Source organism: Echiichthys vipera (genome assembly GCF_963691815.1).
Source record: "Echiichthys vipera genome assembly, chromosome: 18".
In the NCBI taxonomy this organism is placed as follows: domain Eukaryota; kingdom Metazoa; phylum Chordata; class Actinopteri; order Perciformes; family Trachinidae; genus Echiichthys; species Echiichthys vipera.
The window spans coordinates 2,975,695-2,991,089 of record NC_139843.1 but is presented as its reverse complement, the minus strand read 5'-3'; the positions used below and the strand labels follow the sequence as shown (position 1 = coordinate 2,991,089).

Below are 15,395 nucleotides of genomic sequence, written 5' to 3'. Positions count from 1 at the left end.
AACTCTCTGACACACTCACACACACGCGCTCCCTGAAGAGGAATGGTGGAGTCTGCAGACCCAGTCTTGCTGAATTGTTTGTTAAAGTTGAACTAACTTGCACCAGCACCCTCACAAATGTTCACAACCATGGTGCATAGTCCAAGAAGAGAGCATGCGTAGTTCACTTAACACCAGTGTCTCAGCGCGCTCAGAGGGAAGTCCTCAGAGTCGTTTAACCCTGCAGCAAGAAAGGGATGGTTGTCATGGTGATATATTTAGCAAACAGAGTAAGTTATCTCGGCTCTTCCCAAAGTCATCGCCTGCAGGTTCGTCAACGCGCTCTGTGAGATTTGTCCCTGTCCTCACAGTGAAACACAAAACAATGAATGCAGAGTTCTCACATACAACTTAAAATAACATGTCGAAGGTTCAAGTCTCATGCATGTTCATTTTAATCCCAACATGAACCTCTGGCTACCTGGAAACTAGGAAGTCACACTAACGTACGCCATGCTTTAGAGAACTCCTCTGTACTTACCTTCCTCCCTCTGTTCTGTCCTCACACCCCCGTCCCTCCCCACACTGCTGCAGGTCGAGAGAAGAGAAAGGGTCCCATGATCTCCGCCGGTGATGCCGAGTTCCCGCGGGATTACCACACCCTGGCTGCCAGCGGCCGCGGGGCCCGGCGGTTCCCCGACACCACCAACGGGGGGTTCACGTCGTCCTCGCTGGACCGCCGGCACAACTCGGTGGCCGCCAAGAGCCTGGAGGCCCTGAACAGCATCCACAAGGCGGACATCGAACGGCAGCGGGACGCCCTCATGGACCTCCAGAAGAACAAGTTCTCCAACAGCCCCGGCGGCATGTCGCAGGGCTCTGCTGCCGCGGGACGACAGGTAGGTACACCCGATCAGCTGCATCAGCACGGTCACACAGCACGCCGTCACGGTGGTGTCATCATAACATAAATGCACCGACCGCTGCTGATTTTCTTTACAATCACAAACGTAGGAGAGTGCAGCCTCCAGCGCTCTGAGTGCTTTCTGTTTCCACATGTGAACATTTTCTTCCTGGGAGATAATAACGCCGCATCGGTGGGCTCGGAAAAAACCCACACAAGCGCATTACGCGGCGAGATGCCTCGGGGGCTTTGGATGCACGCGGCGGAGGCATTTTTATGAGCTGCTTACCGCGGCGGTAATGGCCACTTTTTTACCGGTTATTATCTGAAAGCGTCAGCAGCAGAATATGGAGAAAAGGACTCAAGTGAGAGGAAATGTCAGAATGTGAAATATTAATCTCATCAAGCCCCCTCTCTCTTCATATGCTGCCCTCAGTGACCGCGCGCTCAGACGAGATACCTGAGACAGATGCTCCAAACACAACGGCAGCTCTTCTAGCGTCGACGAGTTCGGTGGTTTGTTTTGTTTCTGTCTGAGAGAAAGAGAGTTCAGACGACTGATGCCAGTGTTCGTGCGTGAAAGGCTGAAAATATAGAATCTTTATTAAAGCTATATTTAAAAAAAGGTACAGAATGAAAGTAGCTTTTCCATAACAAAATATATTTAGTTGTTTAATATTTAAACACGTTTTGACCGGTTTGACAATGACTTTCTGTCCCGTTGTGTTTCCATGGTAGCAGCCAATACAATGGGCGTTGCTGGTTGCCAGGGTTGTCTGTTGTTGGGTGCAGCTACTGTAGGCTGGCACTGGGTGAAATGGAGTTAGCCAATCGTGCAGCTGCTTGGGAGCCTCAGTGAAGGGGGCGTTCTTTGTCCCAGCAGCTGAGTGAGCGGAGACGGGCAACAACCAGAGTCACTATAGGCCGAGCATTCACTCCATGGACTGAGAGAAAGGAGAGGAACGCCATTCAAACGCACGCCCACATGGCTACGCTTCTCCTTGATGCTAACATCACTTTCATCTGCACTTAGCTGGAACGGCTAATGCTAACGGCTAACGCTAACTGTCAGTCAAACTCCTCTAATCCTTGTTTTGATGCTGTGATTTTCTGGAGGGGACGGGTTCAAACAGGCTCAAACAGACTCCGGTCTCCTGGAGCTACTGGGCCGGGTCTGACCAACCTGGCAACCCCACTGCTGGACTTATATTTTGTTGCAACTACAATCTTGAGACACTAGATGGAGCTGTTCTGCTGATTTAACCTTTAAGTACAGTAGCTGGAAAGTATATGAGCAGAAAAAAAACACCTGTACCATGTTTGATTTTAGAAGAGAAGTGGTTTTCGTGGTTATTTTACCTCCAAGTGTCTTTTTGAACCTTCAGTCTCCCGCCCGTTCCCAGGCCAGTGTGGAGATCTAATCTCTCCACCTGGTCCTGGGTCTTCCCCGAGGCCTCCTCCCAGCTGGACGTGCCTGGAACACCTCCCTAGGGAGGCGCCTAGGGTTCATCCTTACCAGATGATCCTGAACCACCTCAACTGGCTCCTTTCAACGCAAAGGAGACAGTGTACAGAGCCAATACAGAGTTAAGAGATCTAAACAGTGTTTGGTAAAAATGTGTCTTAAAACTGGATAAAAAGTAAATTTATGAAGCTTCTGTTGACTCGTGCACAAAGATGATGTGACGTTAGTGACAGGAGGCCGAATGTTACAGAGCGTTACCTTTAATAAAACCACACATTTCTCTGGTTTGTTGGAAACATTTGGGATAACGTAAGAACACAGCTCAGCTACAAGGAAGCAAATCTAAGTGTTTTTAGACATTTTAATGCAGAGGGTGTTTGATATAAGAGCTGTGACCAGCAGTTATTGGATGAAATTCAACATTTCTGTCACTGCTCTCTCCTGAAAGTAAGACGCAGAGTGACAGCTGTCACCTACGGGAAAGTCATGTTGGGATTCAACATGCGTCGGGTCGACCTGCGGCACATGTCTGGTGTCTGAATGTGGTATTTTTTAATATAAAAACTCCTGCCATCGTTCTTCCTGTAAAGTGTTTGATGAGCCACAGAGTGACGAAGATGTTTATTCAAAACCACAGACAGACGGATCTGGACTTGGCCTCGTTCTGGCACCAAACCTGGCAACCTCGCTGTGATGAGTCATCACGACCAGCTGTTGCTCACCAAGAAAAGTCATTTTTACATTTTTGTTCATATGTGGGTCAAACAAATGAGAACCATTGTGTTTTATAGGAGCTTTAGAGGTTTTATTGCAGCTGTTAAAGGGACAGTTATGATGTTTGGGGTCCAGTTTCCGATGTTTCTCAGGGCTTGAGCTCGTGGCAACACCCGCTGGTCAAGTGACATACAAACTGTCAGCTGGTCGCACATTTGGACGGGTTAAGAGAAAGAGAAAGAGAGAGAGAGGAAAATAAGAGATAGAGAGAGGATGGGTTGAGCGAGCTAGAGAGTAAATGAAGAGAGTGAGCGATGTCATAGGGAACAAAGCAGTGAATCAGGGAAATAAAAGGGTGTTTTCTCAATTTCATCACTACTAAAAATGCAGCTGTAGCAAGTATCTTTGTCCTTATTCATATTTTATAACGCTAAAAAATTATACCCAGCTACGCCTGAAAGATCGGAAGGTATGGTGCGTTACGGTTGTACTCGAAAGTCAGGATTTCTGAGCTCCGGGTCGGAAATTTAAACTGGAATTTGTGAAGTCGGACGATCCACACAACCCCTAATCCTTCTATTTACACTCTTTACCATTTGTTGTCACAGCCGTAAGTTAGCCGTGTACATAGATTTGTTGTTTCCTCTTCCATTTTTGGGTGCAGGCTACTTTTTTCCGACTTTGTAACTGGAACGCAGATAACTCGGTTGTGACGTCATTCCCAGCCCCGACTTCCAGGGTAAATGGAAAGCACCATTAAAACTGTAGTGCGGAGAGTCGTTGCTATGGAGATGATACACCGTCTGGTCTTGTCTCATCGTGTGAACAGGTTTCGGGAGTTGCAAGTTTCAACTCGTCTCTTCTTTGGTCAAAACTGGACTTTAAGTGTCTAAAATCTGTTTTTCTGTTTCCCACAGCAGCACATTTCTTAGCTTCTGCGTCGGTAAACTGTCGGTGTGCTGACCCCCGTCTACTGTAGACGGCACACTGACTGTGGATATGAACCTCATTCAACCACGCTTCAAAAATATCCAAACTATCCCTTTAATCAATGAGCTTAAGAAGTGTTGATGACAGGACCAGGCTAGCTGTTTCCCCCTGCCTCCATGTTTTTTGCTAAGCTAAGCTAAAGCTAAACCGCTAAAGTGTAATTCCGGCGTAAAATCATCCCATGGTCTTTCTGACACTAACAAACATCAAATAATCCATCGAGATAGTTTTTTTGTGTGTAACAACCATTAACGGAGAAATCCAGGAGAGTCGCTAACAGCCGGACGTGGCTAACACTGATTAGCTCGGGGCAGTAAGGTGAAGGCATTCAAAGGTCTTTTTTAACCACTAATGCTGCTGAAAATAACAGCAAACCTCTGCAGCAGCATGAGAAGAGTCCCTACACACACAACAAAGCAGCAACAGCGTAGTTAGTGAAGCCAGAGTTTATTAAAGAGTGTTTTAAAGACTTACCTACTGGCCCCTGTACCAGCTCCTCTAATAGTAAAGTCCATTACAGTGGATTACCAAAGTCAATCCCAAAGGAAGGAGCCCATTGGTGCTTTGTTGTGTGTGTAGGGACTCTTCTCATGCTGCTGCAGAGGTTTGCTGTTATTTTCAGCAGCATTAGTGGTTAAAAAAGACCTTTGAATGCCTTCACCGTACTGCCCCGAGCTAATCACTGTTAGCCACGTCTGGCTGTTAGCGCAGAAAAAGACCATGGGAGGATTTTACGCTGGGATCATCTTTTAACACAGACATGAGATTGATGTCGATCTTCTCTTCTAACTTGCAAAGAAAGCAAATGCATCTCAAAATGTTTCGCTTTTCCTTTAAGCCTCCCTCCCTCTCTCTCTCTCTCTCTCTCTCTCTCTCCGTTTCCTAACCTCCATCAGCTCCTGTCCATCACGTCTGCTCTCATCGTCTCCACTCCTTCCTCTCCACCCACTCTTTGCTCTTTCTGTTTACCCAGACCACACCATCTATCTCCTGATATAAAAAAAAGAAAGGTGGACTGACATCCAGAGAAAGAGAGAGAGAGAGAGAGAAACAGAAACAGGTGGAGTCTGCTGTCGTCATAGCAACCCACCGTTTTCCCATATAAGGCAACTGTGTGATATCATATGGCTGGCGATGCCTTGGCTTTAGGAAGGAGTCACACGCAGCGGGAGAGAGAACGAGCGACAACAGCGAGAGACAGCGGAGGAGAAGAGGGAGGGTTTATTGTTTATGTGAGGCGAGAGAGAGTGACGGACAGAGGGAGGGAGAGGGAGGGAGGAAGAGGAGGAGGAGGAGGAGGAGTAGGAAGAGATGCCAACTGCCTCTGAGACGCTACTACGGGTACCAGCGAGGGGGGACTCTGGCGGATCCTCGGGGCGCGGGAAAGACACAGAGCTGCAGTGAGGAAAAAAAAACACAACTAAAAAAAGATGGAGAGAGGGGAGGAGGAAGAGGGAGGCATGTGGAAGCGGGAGGATGCGCCAGGCGGCCGACGTGCTCATTAAGAAGCAACGGTAACTCTCTCTAACCCCGTCAATTGCATCCTCAGCTGAGACGGCGTTCCTCTGTGGCGCTGGTGTGACGACTGCTGCTGCTGCATGAGTGATGATGGTGTGAGTGTGTGTGTGTGTGTGTGTGTGTGTGTGTGTGTGTGTGTGATTTCACCTATGCTTTGTCTGCACAGGTAGACCTGTACAACTCATCCTCTTCCTTTTCAGTGTGTGTGTGTGTGTGTGTGCGTGTTAGGGGAGGGTCAGGCAGGTGTTGACCAGGTGTGTCTGAGCTGCCGCAGTGACGTGCGTGGATGTCAGACGAGGAAATGTGTGTGTGTGAGCTCAAACAGAAGTGTGTGTCGGTGTGAGAGCGACTGTGAGTGAGTGCACATGTGTGTGTTTGGGCTGGAGAGAGGGGGAAAAAGAGGGTGGGTACAAAGATGGCTACTTGGCATGCAGGTCAGGCGTGCATGTCTCTGTGCTCATCCCTCTCGCCTCTCTGAGCGCGGTCTGTCCTCGTGCGAATGTGCACTTTGGGATTCCAGCTCAAGTGATTGAGAAATATCGCAGGCAGTAATCACTGAGTCACGGTGCATGGGGGGCCTGTTTGTGTTCGACGAGACAGGTTTTATGTTCCAAAAAATGTCTGCGTGTTGGTGCATTCAATTATTGGTGGAGTGACTTGGCGGCACATTTGGCCATTTCCAATTTAAGGTGAATAAACGGAGCGAGTGGGTGATGAGACGGCGCTCGGCTCAGGATGTATTAGGGATTAGAACACAATGGGTGCTCGACTTCACACTTATCAGCTGTTTGTTTCCGTCACACTGATTACATGTGAGCCGGGTGATAATGTTATTTCCCAGTTGTCAACTTGTAATTATGAAGCCGCGGCGTGGACGTCCTCCAAAGTTAAAAAAACACGTCAGCTGGAGGTTATAGAGGTTGTTAGCTCCGTGTCATCAGACGGACATTATTCGTCTTCTATTCGCAAAGTGAGGAATTCATACAATCTGCTCATGTCTCACCTGCTCTGGCAGCTACGCCGGGTCTTTCTTACGATCAGACGGACTTAATGGTCATTTTTGCTTCCATTTCGTGCGTAAAAAGAGACGTACGCGCCTCATCGTCACTGTCAAACTGCGCGTTGGTGGCCGCCATGTTGAATGTAAATATTAAACACAAAGCTGTTTGGGATTCTTCTCTGTCGTCATCGGGTTTAACCGGCCAACAGCGTGCCGGGTGTTAAAAGCCAGCTTGATGATTGGATCCAAACACTTGACCTGTTCTGTTCCAGACCCGTGTGCAGAGCGAATTCAAACCGCGGGCAGAAGGGGGTTGGGATTCCCAGTTTGACTGCGAACAGAGACGATGAATGAACCTGTTTGGGGTCGAGAGATCAGAGATGCTGCTGGGGAAGCTAGCTACCGTAATGCTAACGAAGTAGCATCAGCATCGAGGCCACTCTGACTCTGAGGGTGTGAAGGCTGCAGACATCCTGTGCCCCGACAGCCTGACGAGAAACTCTGTGGCAGATCGGATTTCAGCTCCGGCTGGAGTGGGTTTACCGGTCTGACCCACTTGAAATCAGTATGAGGAGCTAAAATGAGCTTGACACCAATGCTTCAGGCCCTGAGGCTGCGGACGTTTTGTAGGCCCTTCTCTCCCTTCACAACATGCCACAGCAACATTAAGTCGGACTGACAAATACTAACTGGAGTAAACACAATATGAAAGTCATTAATATGAGACAATAGACCAACAATGAGTAAGACAATGAGTCAAGACAAAGCTCCACGATAAGATCCTAATTTAAAAACCTGCAAACGTCCCAAAAAATTCATTTAATTCTTGTGTCAGCTCTTTCCCTGAGTCGCCTTCCAGCTTTTTAATCATGAAATGTTATTTTCACAATAATAACGTAATCATTCTTGCAACAGTTTGATAAAATAAAATAAAATGAGCCGAAGAAAACTGGTAAAATAATAATGTAAGAAAGAGAGAGAGAGAGAGTCGGGGGGTAAAGGAAAGAAGAGATGTCACACATTAATAAAAGATTTTTTTATTTACATGCAAATGATTCATTTTGGGGAATCGCAGAAGTAAGTAAGTTGAGTAAGTGATTTATCAGCGGCTGCACACGTTTATGAAGCTGCTCTCGTTCTTCCATGGAAAGTTCTCTGAAGAGTCTCTACACCTTTGAGGTGCAGATGGACCGTTTTCCATGGATCCAATTTCATTTGCATTTGTCAGGATAATGAGTTTTTCAGTAACTTAAGAAGAAGAAGAATTACTTTATTTATCCCGCACGGGGAAATTGAATTGCACAAACAGGACCTGTATACATGCAATTAATGGAGAGATGTTAGAGCGAGGGGGCTGCCAGTGAGCCCCGAGCCCCGAGCCCCGAGCAGTTGGGGATTCGGTGCCTTGCTCAACAGCACCTCTGCAGTGCCCAGGAGATGAACCGGCATCTCTCCAGCCACCAGTCCACGCTCCATTCATGGTCCACACAAGGACTTGAACCAGCGACCCTACGGTTCCCAGCCAAGTCACCTATTGACTGAGCTACTGCCGCCCCCAGAAAACTTCGACATGTGGACCGGGTGAGCTGGGGATTGAACCGCTAATCTCTTGAATGGAGGACAACCCACTCTGCCGCTAAGCCACAGTCAGCAAGTTGGAGGGTCAAAAACCCCCACTTTGCTTTAACTGCCCATCACATTTCAGAATTGTACTTAAATCTGTTACGGATCGTCAAGGAGGAGGACCCGAAAGCGGAAGACTGAGTGAATGAACACAGGAGTTTATTAACAAAGTCCAAAAGATTAACAGAAAGTGTCCAAAAGAGATTAACACAAGGTGTCCGCGTAGGCAGCGGCTGGAGGCTGGAGGCGAGCGCGTGGCAGGCAGGGCGGCGAGGCACCGAGCTGACGAGGCGTTCCCAGGCCAGTGTGGAGATCTAATCTCTCCACCTGGTCCTGGGTCTTCCCCGAGGCCTCCTCCCAGCTGGACGTGCCTGGAACACCTCCCTAGGGAGGCGCCCAGGGTTCATCCTTGAATTGTGAAAATAGACATTAATAATAATTAAATCATTCAAATCATCAAGTTGACCAGAAGGAACACTGTTGCAACAGTTCAGTGAACAGGACTCTGAAAGAATATATACATGCCAACTTTAGCTTTTCCCAGTCGTCCCCGTTAAATTAGGAAAAGTCGTTATTGAATATGAAGCAAAAATGATGATGTCATCCATGTGTTTAGAGATGTTAAGCATTGGATGGGGTCAAATTAACCCCAGGAGGGTTAAATGTTTGATGAGATACGCTGTGTGGCATCAGATCAGGTGCGATCGCGCTGCTTTTGGTCGGCAGGGTTGGACTGAAGCCGACAAACCGCACAGAGCTCTGAAATCTGGGTCACGGCCGCCCACAGGCCTGTTGGTCTTTCTTTCACAAACACTCTTTTCTTCCAGCCTTCAGCTCCATTTTCAAAATAAAGCGGGATGGATATTAGAAGTTGCGACTGAGCTTGAGGGGAGGGAAAATCTTTTGGACCCCGGCAGCTCAAACATGACCTTCCAACCTCCACTTTAGTTGAATTATTAAGGGAATTGGCTTTTTCCACAATCTCTTGCGTTTGATGCAATTTAGACTCTCAGACCACATCGACTCATCTGTGCTTTTAATATGAAGTCATATTTAAGATACTGGGAGTACAAGTCAGTATTTTTCTTAATGCGGTGGCAGTAAAATTGCTGCAAATTGTTTGTTGTGACAGTTTTTTGTCAACCGAGGAGCTGCTGAGGGTGAAAGAGGCAGCAGCAACACAACAACATCCTCTTTGTTAACACATACAAGGAACAGTGTGTTTAAACTATACATTTATATAATTAACAGGTCCAGCACAGAGGATGGTTACTGACAGTATGTCTGGAAGTGGGCGCAGTAATTATGACGGGGGAGGAAGGGTTCATCTCATGAACTTATTTCGTACCTTCGTTTCCCAAGGACCTCGGGATCTTGTGTTTGTGCGGTGTGTGTGTGTTTGCATCAGGGAATGAGGGAACGGGTCCTGACCCCAAGTGAAGGAGTTCAAGGACCTCGGGGTCTTGTTCACGAGTGAGGGGACGATGGAGCGTGAGTTTGGCCGGAGAATCGGAGCAGCGGGGGCGGTGCTGCAGTCGCTCTACCGCACCGTTGTGATGAAGAGAGAGCTGAGGAAGGCAAAGCTCTGGATCTACCACTCAGTCCTGGTTCCTACCCTCACCTGTGGTCATGAAAGCTGGGTCAGGACCCAAAGAACGAGGACGCGGGTACAAGCGGCCTAAATGTGTTTCCTCAGGAGGGGGTCTGGAGTCTCCCTTAGAGAGAGGGGGAGAAGTTCAGCATCCGTGAGGAACTCGGAGTAGAGCCGCTGCTCCTTTGCGTTGAAAGGAGCCAGTTGAGGTGGTTCAGGATCATCTGGTAAGGATGAACCCTGGGCGCCTCCCTAGGGAGGTGTTCCAGGCACGTCCAGCTGGGAGGAGGCCTCGGGGAAGACCCAGGACCAGGTGGAGAGATTAGATCTCCACACTGGCCTGGGAACGCCTCAGGATCCCCCAGTTAGAGCTGGTTAATGTGGCCCGGGAAAGGGAAGTTTGGGGTCCCCTGCTGGAGCTGCTGCCCCCGAGACCTGACCCCGGATAAGAGGCTGAAGATGAGATGAGATGAGTTTCCCTCATTTGCGTCTCCTCCTCTCGCAAACGCCACAAACTGGACCGGACCACAGTGGATCAACTGGAGCACGCACACTAGGCTTGCAGTCTTTTTTTTTGTCAGTCTCCTCCCTTCACCGATATCTGCATGTGACGACATTTGCGGTCACGCAGACGGAAGCAGAACCTCACGGACATGCAGACGTGTAAATATAGATCCATTTAAACACGTCGAGCTAAAAACAGCCTCTGTAGCAGGAGAGACTGAGCGGCTTTCTTTTGTTCGGTACGAATCAGCCACTCAAGGTAACCTCTCTCGTGTAGAGGCATCCGTTTTGTCTCTTCATGGCTTTTTCTTTTCTCTCTGGTGCCTCGACTTCAAACATGACCTTGTGTATAGATCAGTTTTCTGATTCAACGCATTCCACATTCAAAAGACCGAAAGGGTGACGAGTGGTGCGCCGCTGAGCTTTACACGGTTTAATTAAGGAGGAAAATGAATGAGTCTTGAGTGGGAAGCATACCGGCCGTGACCAAACGTCAAGTGCAGCATAGTTACCGTGGTCCAAAGTTACTCTGATCGATTACTGTCACAGTCAGTAATCGATCAGAGTCTGGGGAGTTTCTAGATTCATCTTCAGCCTCTTGTCCCTGCCGGGGTCGCGGGGGGGCTGGAGCCGATCCCAGCTGACATCGGGCGTGAGGCGGGGTCCACCCTGGACAGGACGCCAGTCTATCACAGGACACATAGAGACGAACAGAGACAGACAACCATTCACACCTACAGGTGATTTAGAGTCATCAATGAACCGAACACCTGCACGTCTTTGGACTGTGGGAGGAAACCGGAGAACCCGGAGAAAACCCACGCAGACACGGGGACAACATGCAAACTCCACACAGAAGGGCCCCAGCTGGGATTCGAACCAGGAACCCTTTCCTTGTGAGGCGACAGTGCTAACCACTTTCTTATTGTTCACAAATCTGTTCAATGAAAGGACCAAGCATTGTGTTTGTATCAGACTCTGATCGATCTTCTTCCTCCGTGCCACAGAGCTCTTATTAAAAACACATCAGTGAGCCGCACTGTTCATCAGCGTCACCGGCACTAAAACCACCCCCTTTGAGGGAAGTCCATGGTGACCCAGATACACCAACCCCCCTCTTATAGTCCCCATTAAAACATATCGATCCATAGTTTCAAATGCCACACGGAAAAAAGCATTGGCACTTTTAATAACCATGACCGAGACGGTTTCTGTAAGAGTCAGAGATGCTGTACCTTCACTCTTGGTCTATTTACTGCTCCTGGATAAAGTTTTCAATAATATAATAATAATTAGTGCAACACAAATCACCTTTTTTTGTTATTATTGTGGCCTTTTTTATGACTATGACCCTCTCTACCAGGCGAGCTACTGGGCGCACCAGCAGCAACCTTTGAGATATATATTTTTAATTTGTGCCATATCAAGCAGAGCGACATGACCGTGGGATCCAATGTCTTTTTCAGCATGAATATACATCAAATAAGCCGTCGAGAGATTTTTGGTTGATCCCACATTACCAGAGAAATCCTGGAGAGATGCTAACATCCAATTGGCTAACAGTGATTAGCTCTGGGCAGTACGGTGAAGGCATTCAAAGGTCTTTTTTAACCACTAATGCTGCTGAAAATAACAGCAAACCTCTGCAGCAGCATGAGAAGAGTCCCTACACACACAACAAAGCAGCAACAGCGTAGTTAGTGAAGCCAGAGTTTATTAAAAGTGTGTTTTAAAATGCTACAAGCGTTGGCAGCCAGCTACATCCATATTGAGAGACAGTCCATACATCGAAATGAGGGAGTAACTCTTCCTCCGGTGCAGTAGGTGGCGCTCCACCAACATCCAGCTGCTCTGAATACGGCTTTTTTTCACCTTCACCTTTGTCAGAATCACAAACATGGGGAAAATGGCCGACTTTTGGACAGAACGAGGACAGAAACGGCTCTTCTTGGTAGTGATGATAGTTACCATGGTGAAGTCCTCCCTTGGTTTAAAGGGAACGCTCTATAGTTGTTGTTTTTCCACATTGTTTTCGGTGCCGTTGCTTCCTGGTTGATTCTATTTTTTACATCCATATTCAGAGACAGTCCATACATCGACTTGTTGGGCTGCGTGTCAATATGAACAGAGCCTGAAAAAGACCGTGGGGTAGAATTTCGCTGGAGTTACACTTTAAATTTATGGTCTATATTCTGAAAATCAGATTTCAGATTTGAGCCTTGCAGAGCAATGGCTCCAATTGGTCAATTCCTGTGCAGGCCGACGGCTGATGCTTAAGCCAAAAACGAAAAACATTCTTGTATAATTTCTTATATATGATCACATTTAACATTTAAGGCCCCCAGCTGGAGGACTCAACCAGGCTTTGTCACTGAATACGGTTTTCAACTTCTGTTTTTTTGACTCCTGCGGTGTTCGGTTTCTGATTCTGCAGGTTTGACTCACGTTGACTCTGGTACAATGAGGTGTTTTAACTTTTTCACACAGTTCTGTGTAGTTCAACAGTCACAGAGAGCCACGTAGCCGCACACAGAGAGGCTTCTGTGGTCCATGAAGCAGCTTCAGTTGGATATAACGGACGCGCTCTGCTGCAGGCGACAGCCATGTTGTTGTAACCATAACACATTGCTTGTTTTGTTTTTTTCATGGGATTTATTGACATTAACAAAAGGCTGCGGGCACTTTATAACAGAGGAATTGGAGCAGAAGGATGGCTGAGATTATCCAAGGTTTCCGTTTACCTGTGATTGGCGTACTGAGTCGACTGTGGCTCAGTTGGTAGAGCGAGTCGGCCAATGTCCAAAGGGTCGGCGGTTCCATCCCCGCCCTGCCCTACTTGTGTCATGGTCGTTGTGTCCTTGGGCGAGACACTTCACCTACTTTGGCTCGTGTGAATGTGTCTGACTGCTGTATGTTTGAGGAGGTGGTTGAGGGGCCGTAGGCGCTGATTGGCTGCCACGCTCCCGTCAGTCTGCCCCAGGGCGGCTGTGACTACTGTGTAGTTTACCACCACCCTGTACGTCTGTGTGAATGAAGGGAACCTGGACTCTGTAAAGCACCTTGAGTACTGAGAAAGATGCTTTATAAATCAAAGCCATAATAATAATAATAACCAAACCATGAGCATCAGCTCCAGGACAGAGCTGTCCACATACTTTTGGCCACACATCAGTGGCTGAACATATTAATTATTATGCATCGACCGCATGTCACGGATGACTACACGCGCGGCCTCAGCATCAGAGGGACGCTGACCTGAATGTTGACCCCCTCTCTGATAAAGTGAAAATGGCAGCTTCTTAATCCGGTGTGCGTGTCGCCTTTTATGCCGCCGCTGGGTCCACGCCAGACGACTCTGCATCTCTGGAGAGCGAGCGCCCACGATTTAGGAGCTCCGTCATTAGCGCGTGTGAAGTCACTGTAAACATTTGATTAATTGCTGAGAAGCAATTACAGGCAATTAAAGTCCTATTACGACGGCAGTGGAGGACAACGCAAATGAATCTGACTATCATCGCAATAATTAACATCATCGCCGTCATTTTCTCACCGAGCCTGATGTGTTTTTAAAAAAACAGGCAATTTATTGGTTTGTTTGCTTCACTTCATTCTGTAGCGGAGACATTTTGGGGCGTACGGCGCTCACTGCATACACGTAATGCACCATTTTACCTTTATTAGTCACTCATCTTCACATGGGAACTGAGTGACAAGGCATTTTCTCTCAGTTCTGCCTCAGCCGTTATCTTTTGTGGTGTTGGTGTTGTGCAGCTTAACACATGGGAAAACGTCTCACACTCGATCCTTTTCCCCCTCTTTCCCCCTCCCTGTCTCTCTTCTGTCTCTTTGCCCCCCCCCCCCCCCCCCTAGCAACAACCAAACTACTGGAGCTTCAAGGTCAGTGCCAATGTTGTGTTTGTGTTTCAGTGTAAATCTGCCCCTCTGTGTGCATCTGTCTCTAATAGGATAACTCTTCATTGTGTCTCTGCATGCCTGCTTGCCTCTTTTCTCCATTGCATTTGGCGTCGGGTCACATGTTGGCGCACGCTCTTGTGTTTAACTCTCTTTTACTGCAGGCTGTGGCGTCTCTTGTCTCAGCGCCGCAGACACAACTTGGCTAGAAACGGAGACTGATGTGCTGCTTGAATTGAGCCCTGCATGTGAGGCTTCTGTCCTGTGTGAGTGCAGCTGGTTAAAGCTCCGATTTCTGCTCCTGCTTTTAAAATTCTCCGTCTTTAAAGGTCCTACAGAACACATCGTAGCCTGTTTCCGCAGCTGTGATGGTCACACTGGTTCAGATCTGTCTGGTCAGAGCAAATCAGAGCATCGTAGGCTGGATTAAGAATGTGAATGTCCTCTGCCTACGTGCCTTCAAGGACGTACTTCCTGTTTGCGTTTGCACCGCCAATAGAAGCACTGAGGGGAAAATATACGCTCAGTAAAGCCTGGACTTCACCGCCGCTCCATTTGTCCGTGTTTTCTCCCATTTTTCATCTTTACGAGCTTCTGTTTGTGTTTTGTCTTGTCTGTCGTTAACTTGGCTAACAGGTTTTTAAGAAATGGCGCTTGCTGGTGCTGCGTTGGCCCCTGTGTTCGCCAATTACTCGCACACTTTCGTCACTTAAGGTTCCTCTTGCTCCTCTGAAATAGGAGCTGAAGCAAGACGGCGATCGTTCCCGTTTCTTGCGGTGCAGACGCAATAAAAAGGGGGTTCGTAGAACAGAACAGCCTAATAGCAACTCTTATATTAGCATGTTGGCACAGCGAGATTTACTGACATGGGAGCCGAAATTACCTTTGGGGGGAATGGAAAAAGCATCCCCCTCAGTGTTGTCGTGAAGATCTGAGCTAAACACACAGACTAGAATGTTCTTTTGTCCTTAAACAGGTTTAATGATGCTGTGTAAACGGCCTGTTTAACATGGGGCTCAATGAGAAACTGCTCTGTTATGAAACCTGCCCCTAGTGGACACTCAGAGAACTGATGCTGACGGAGCTTCCTGTTTGGATCAAACAGGAAGTCGCTGTGGTGGGGTCTTGATGTGGACCTAGAGAACCTGTTTACATTCACACATCTGGAGGTCAGAGGTCAAGCGACCCCTTTGGA

The 15,395-nt window shown here is 47.9% G+C and overlaps 1 protein-coding gene across 1 annotated transcript in view; it reads left to right on the top strand.

Moving 5' to 3' along the window:
- LOC310960880 (SRC kinase signaling inhibitor 1-like) overlaps window positions 1–15,395 on the top strand; it is a gene marked incomplete at its 3' end in the record, with an annotated part of 82,500 nt that overhangs the window by 24,102 nt on the left and 43,003 nt on the right. The window contains exons 2-3 of the mRNA XM_083932717.1: window positions 574–878; window positions 14,159–14,185. Coding sequence (XP_083788843.1) covers window positions 597–878; window positions 14,159–14,185 — 309 coding nt within the window. The 5' untranslated portion in view covers window positions 574–596. The remainder of the gene's footprint in view (window positions 1–573; window positions 879–14,158; window positions 14,186–15,395) is intronic.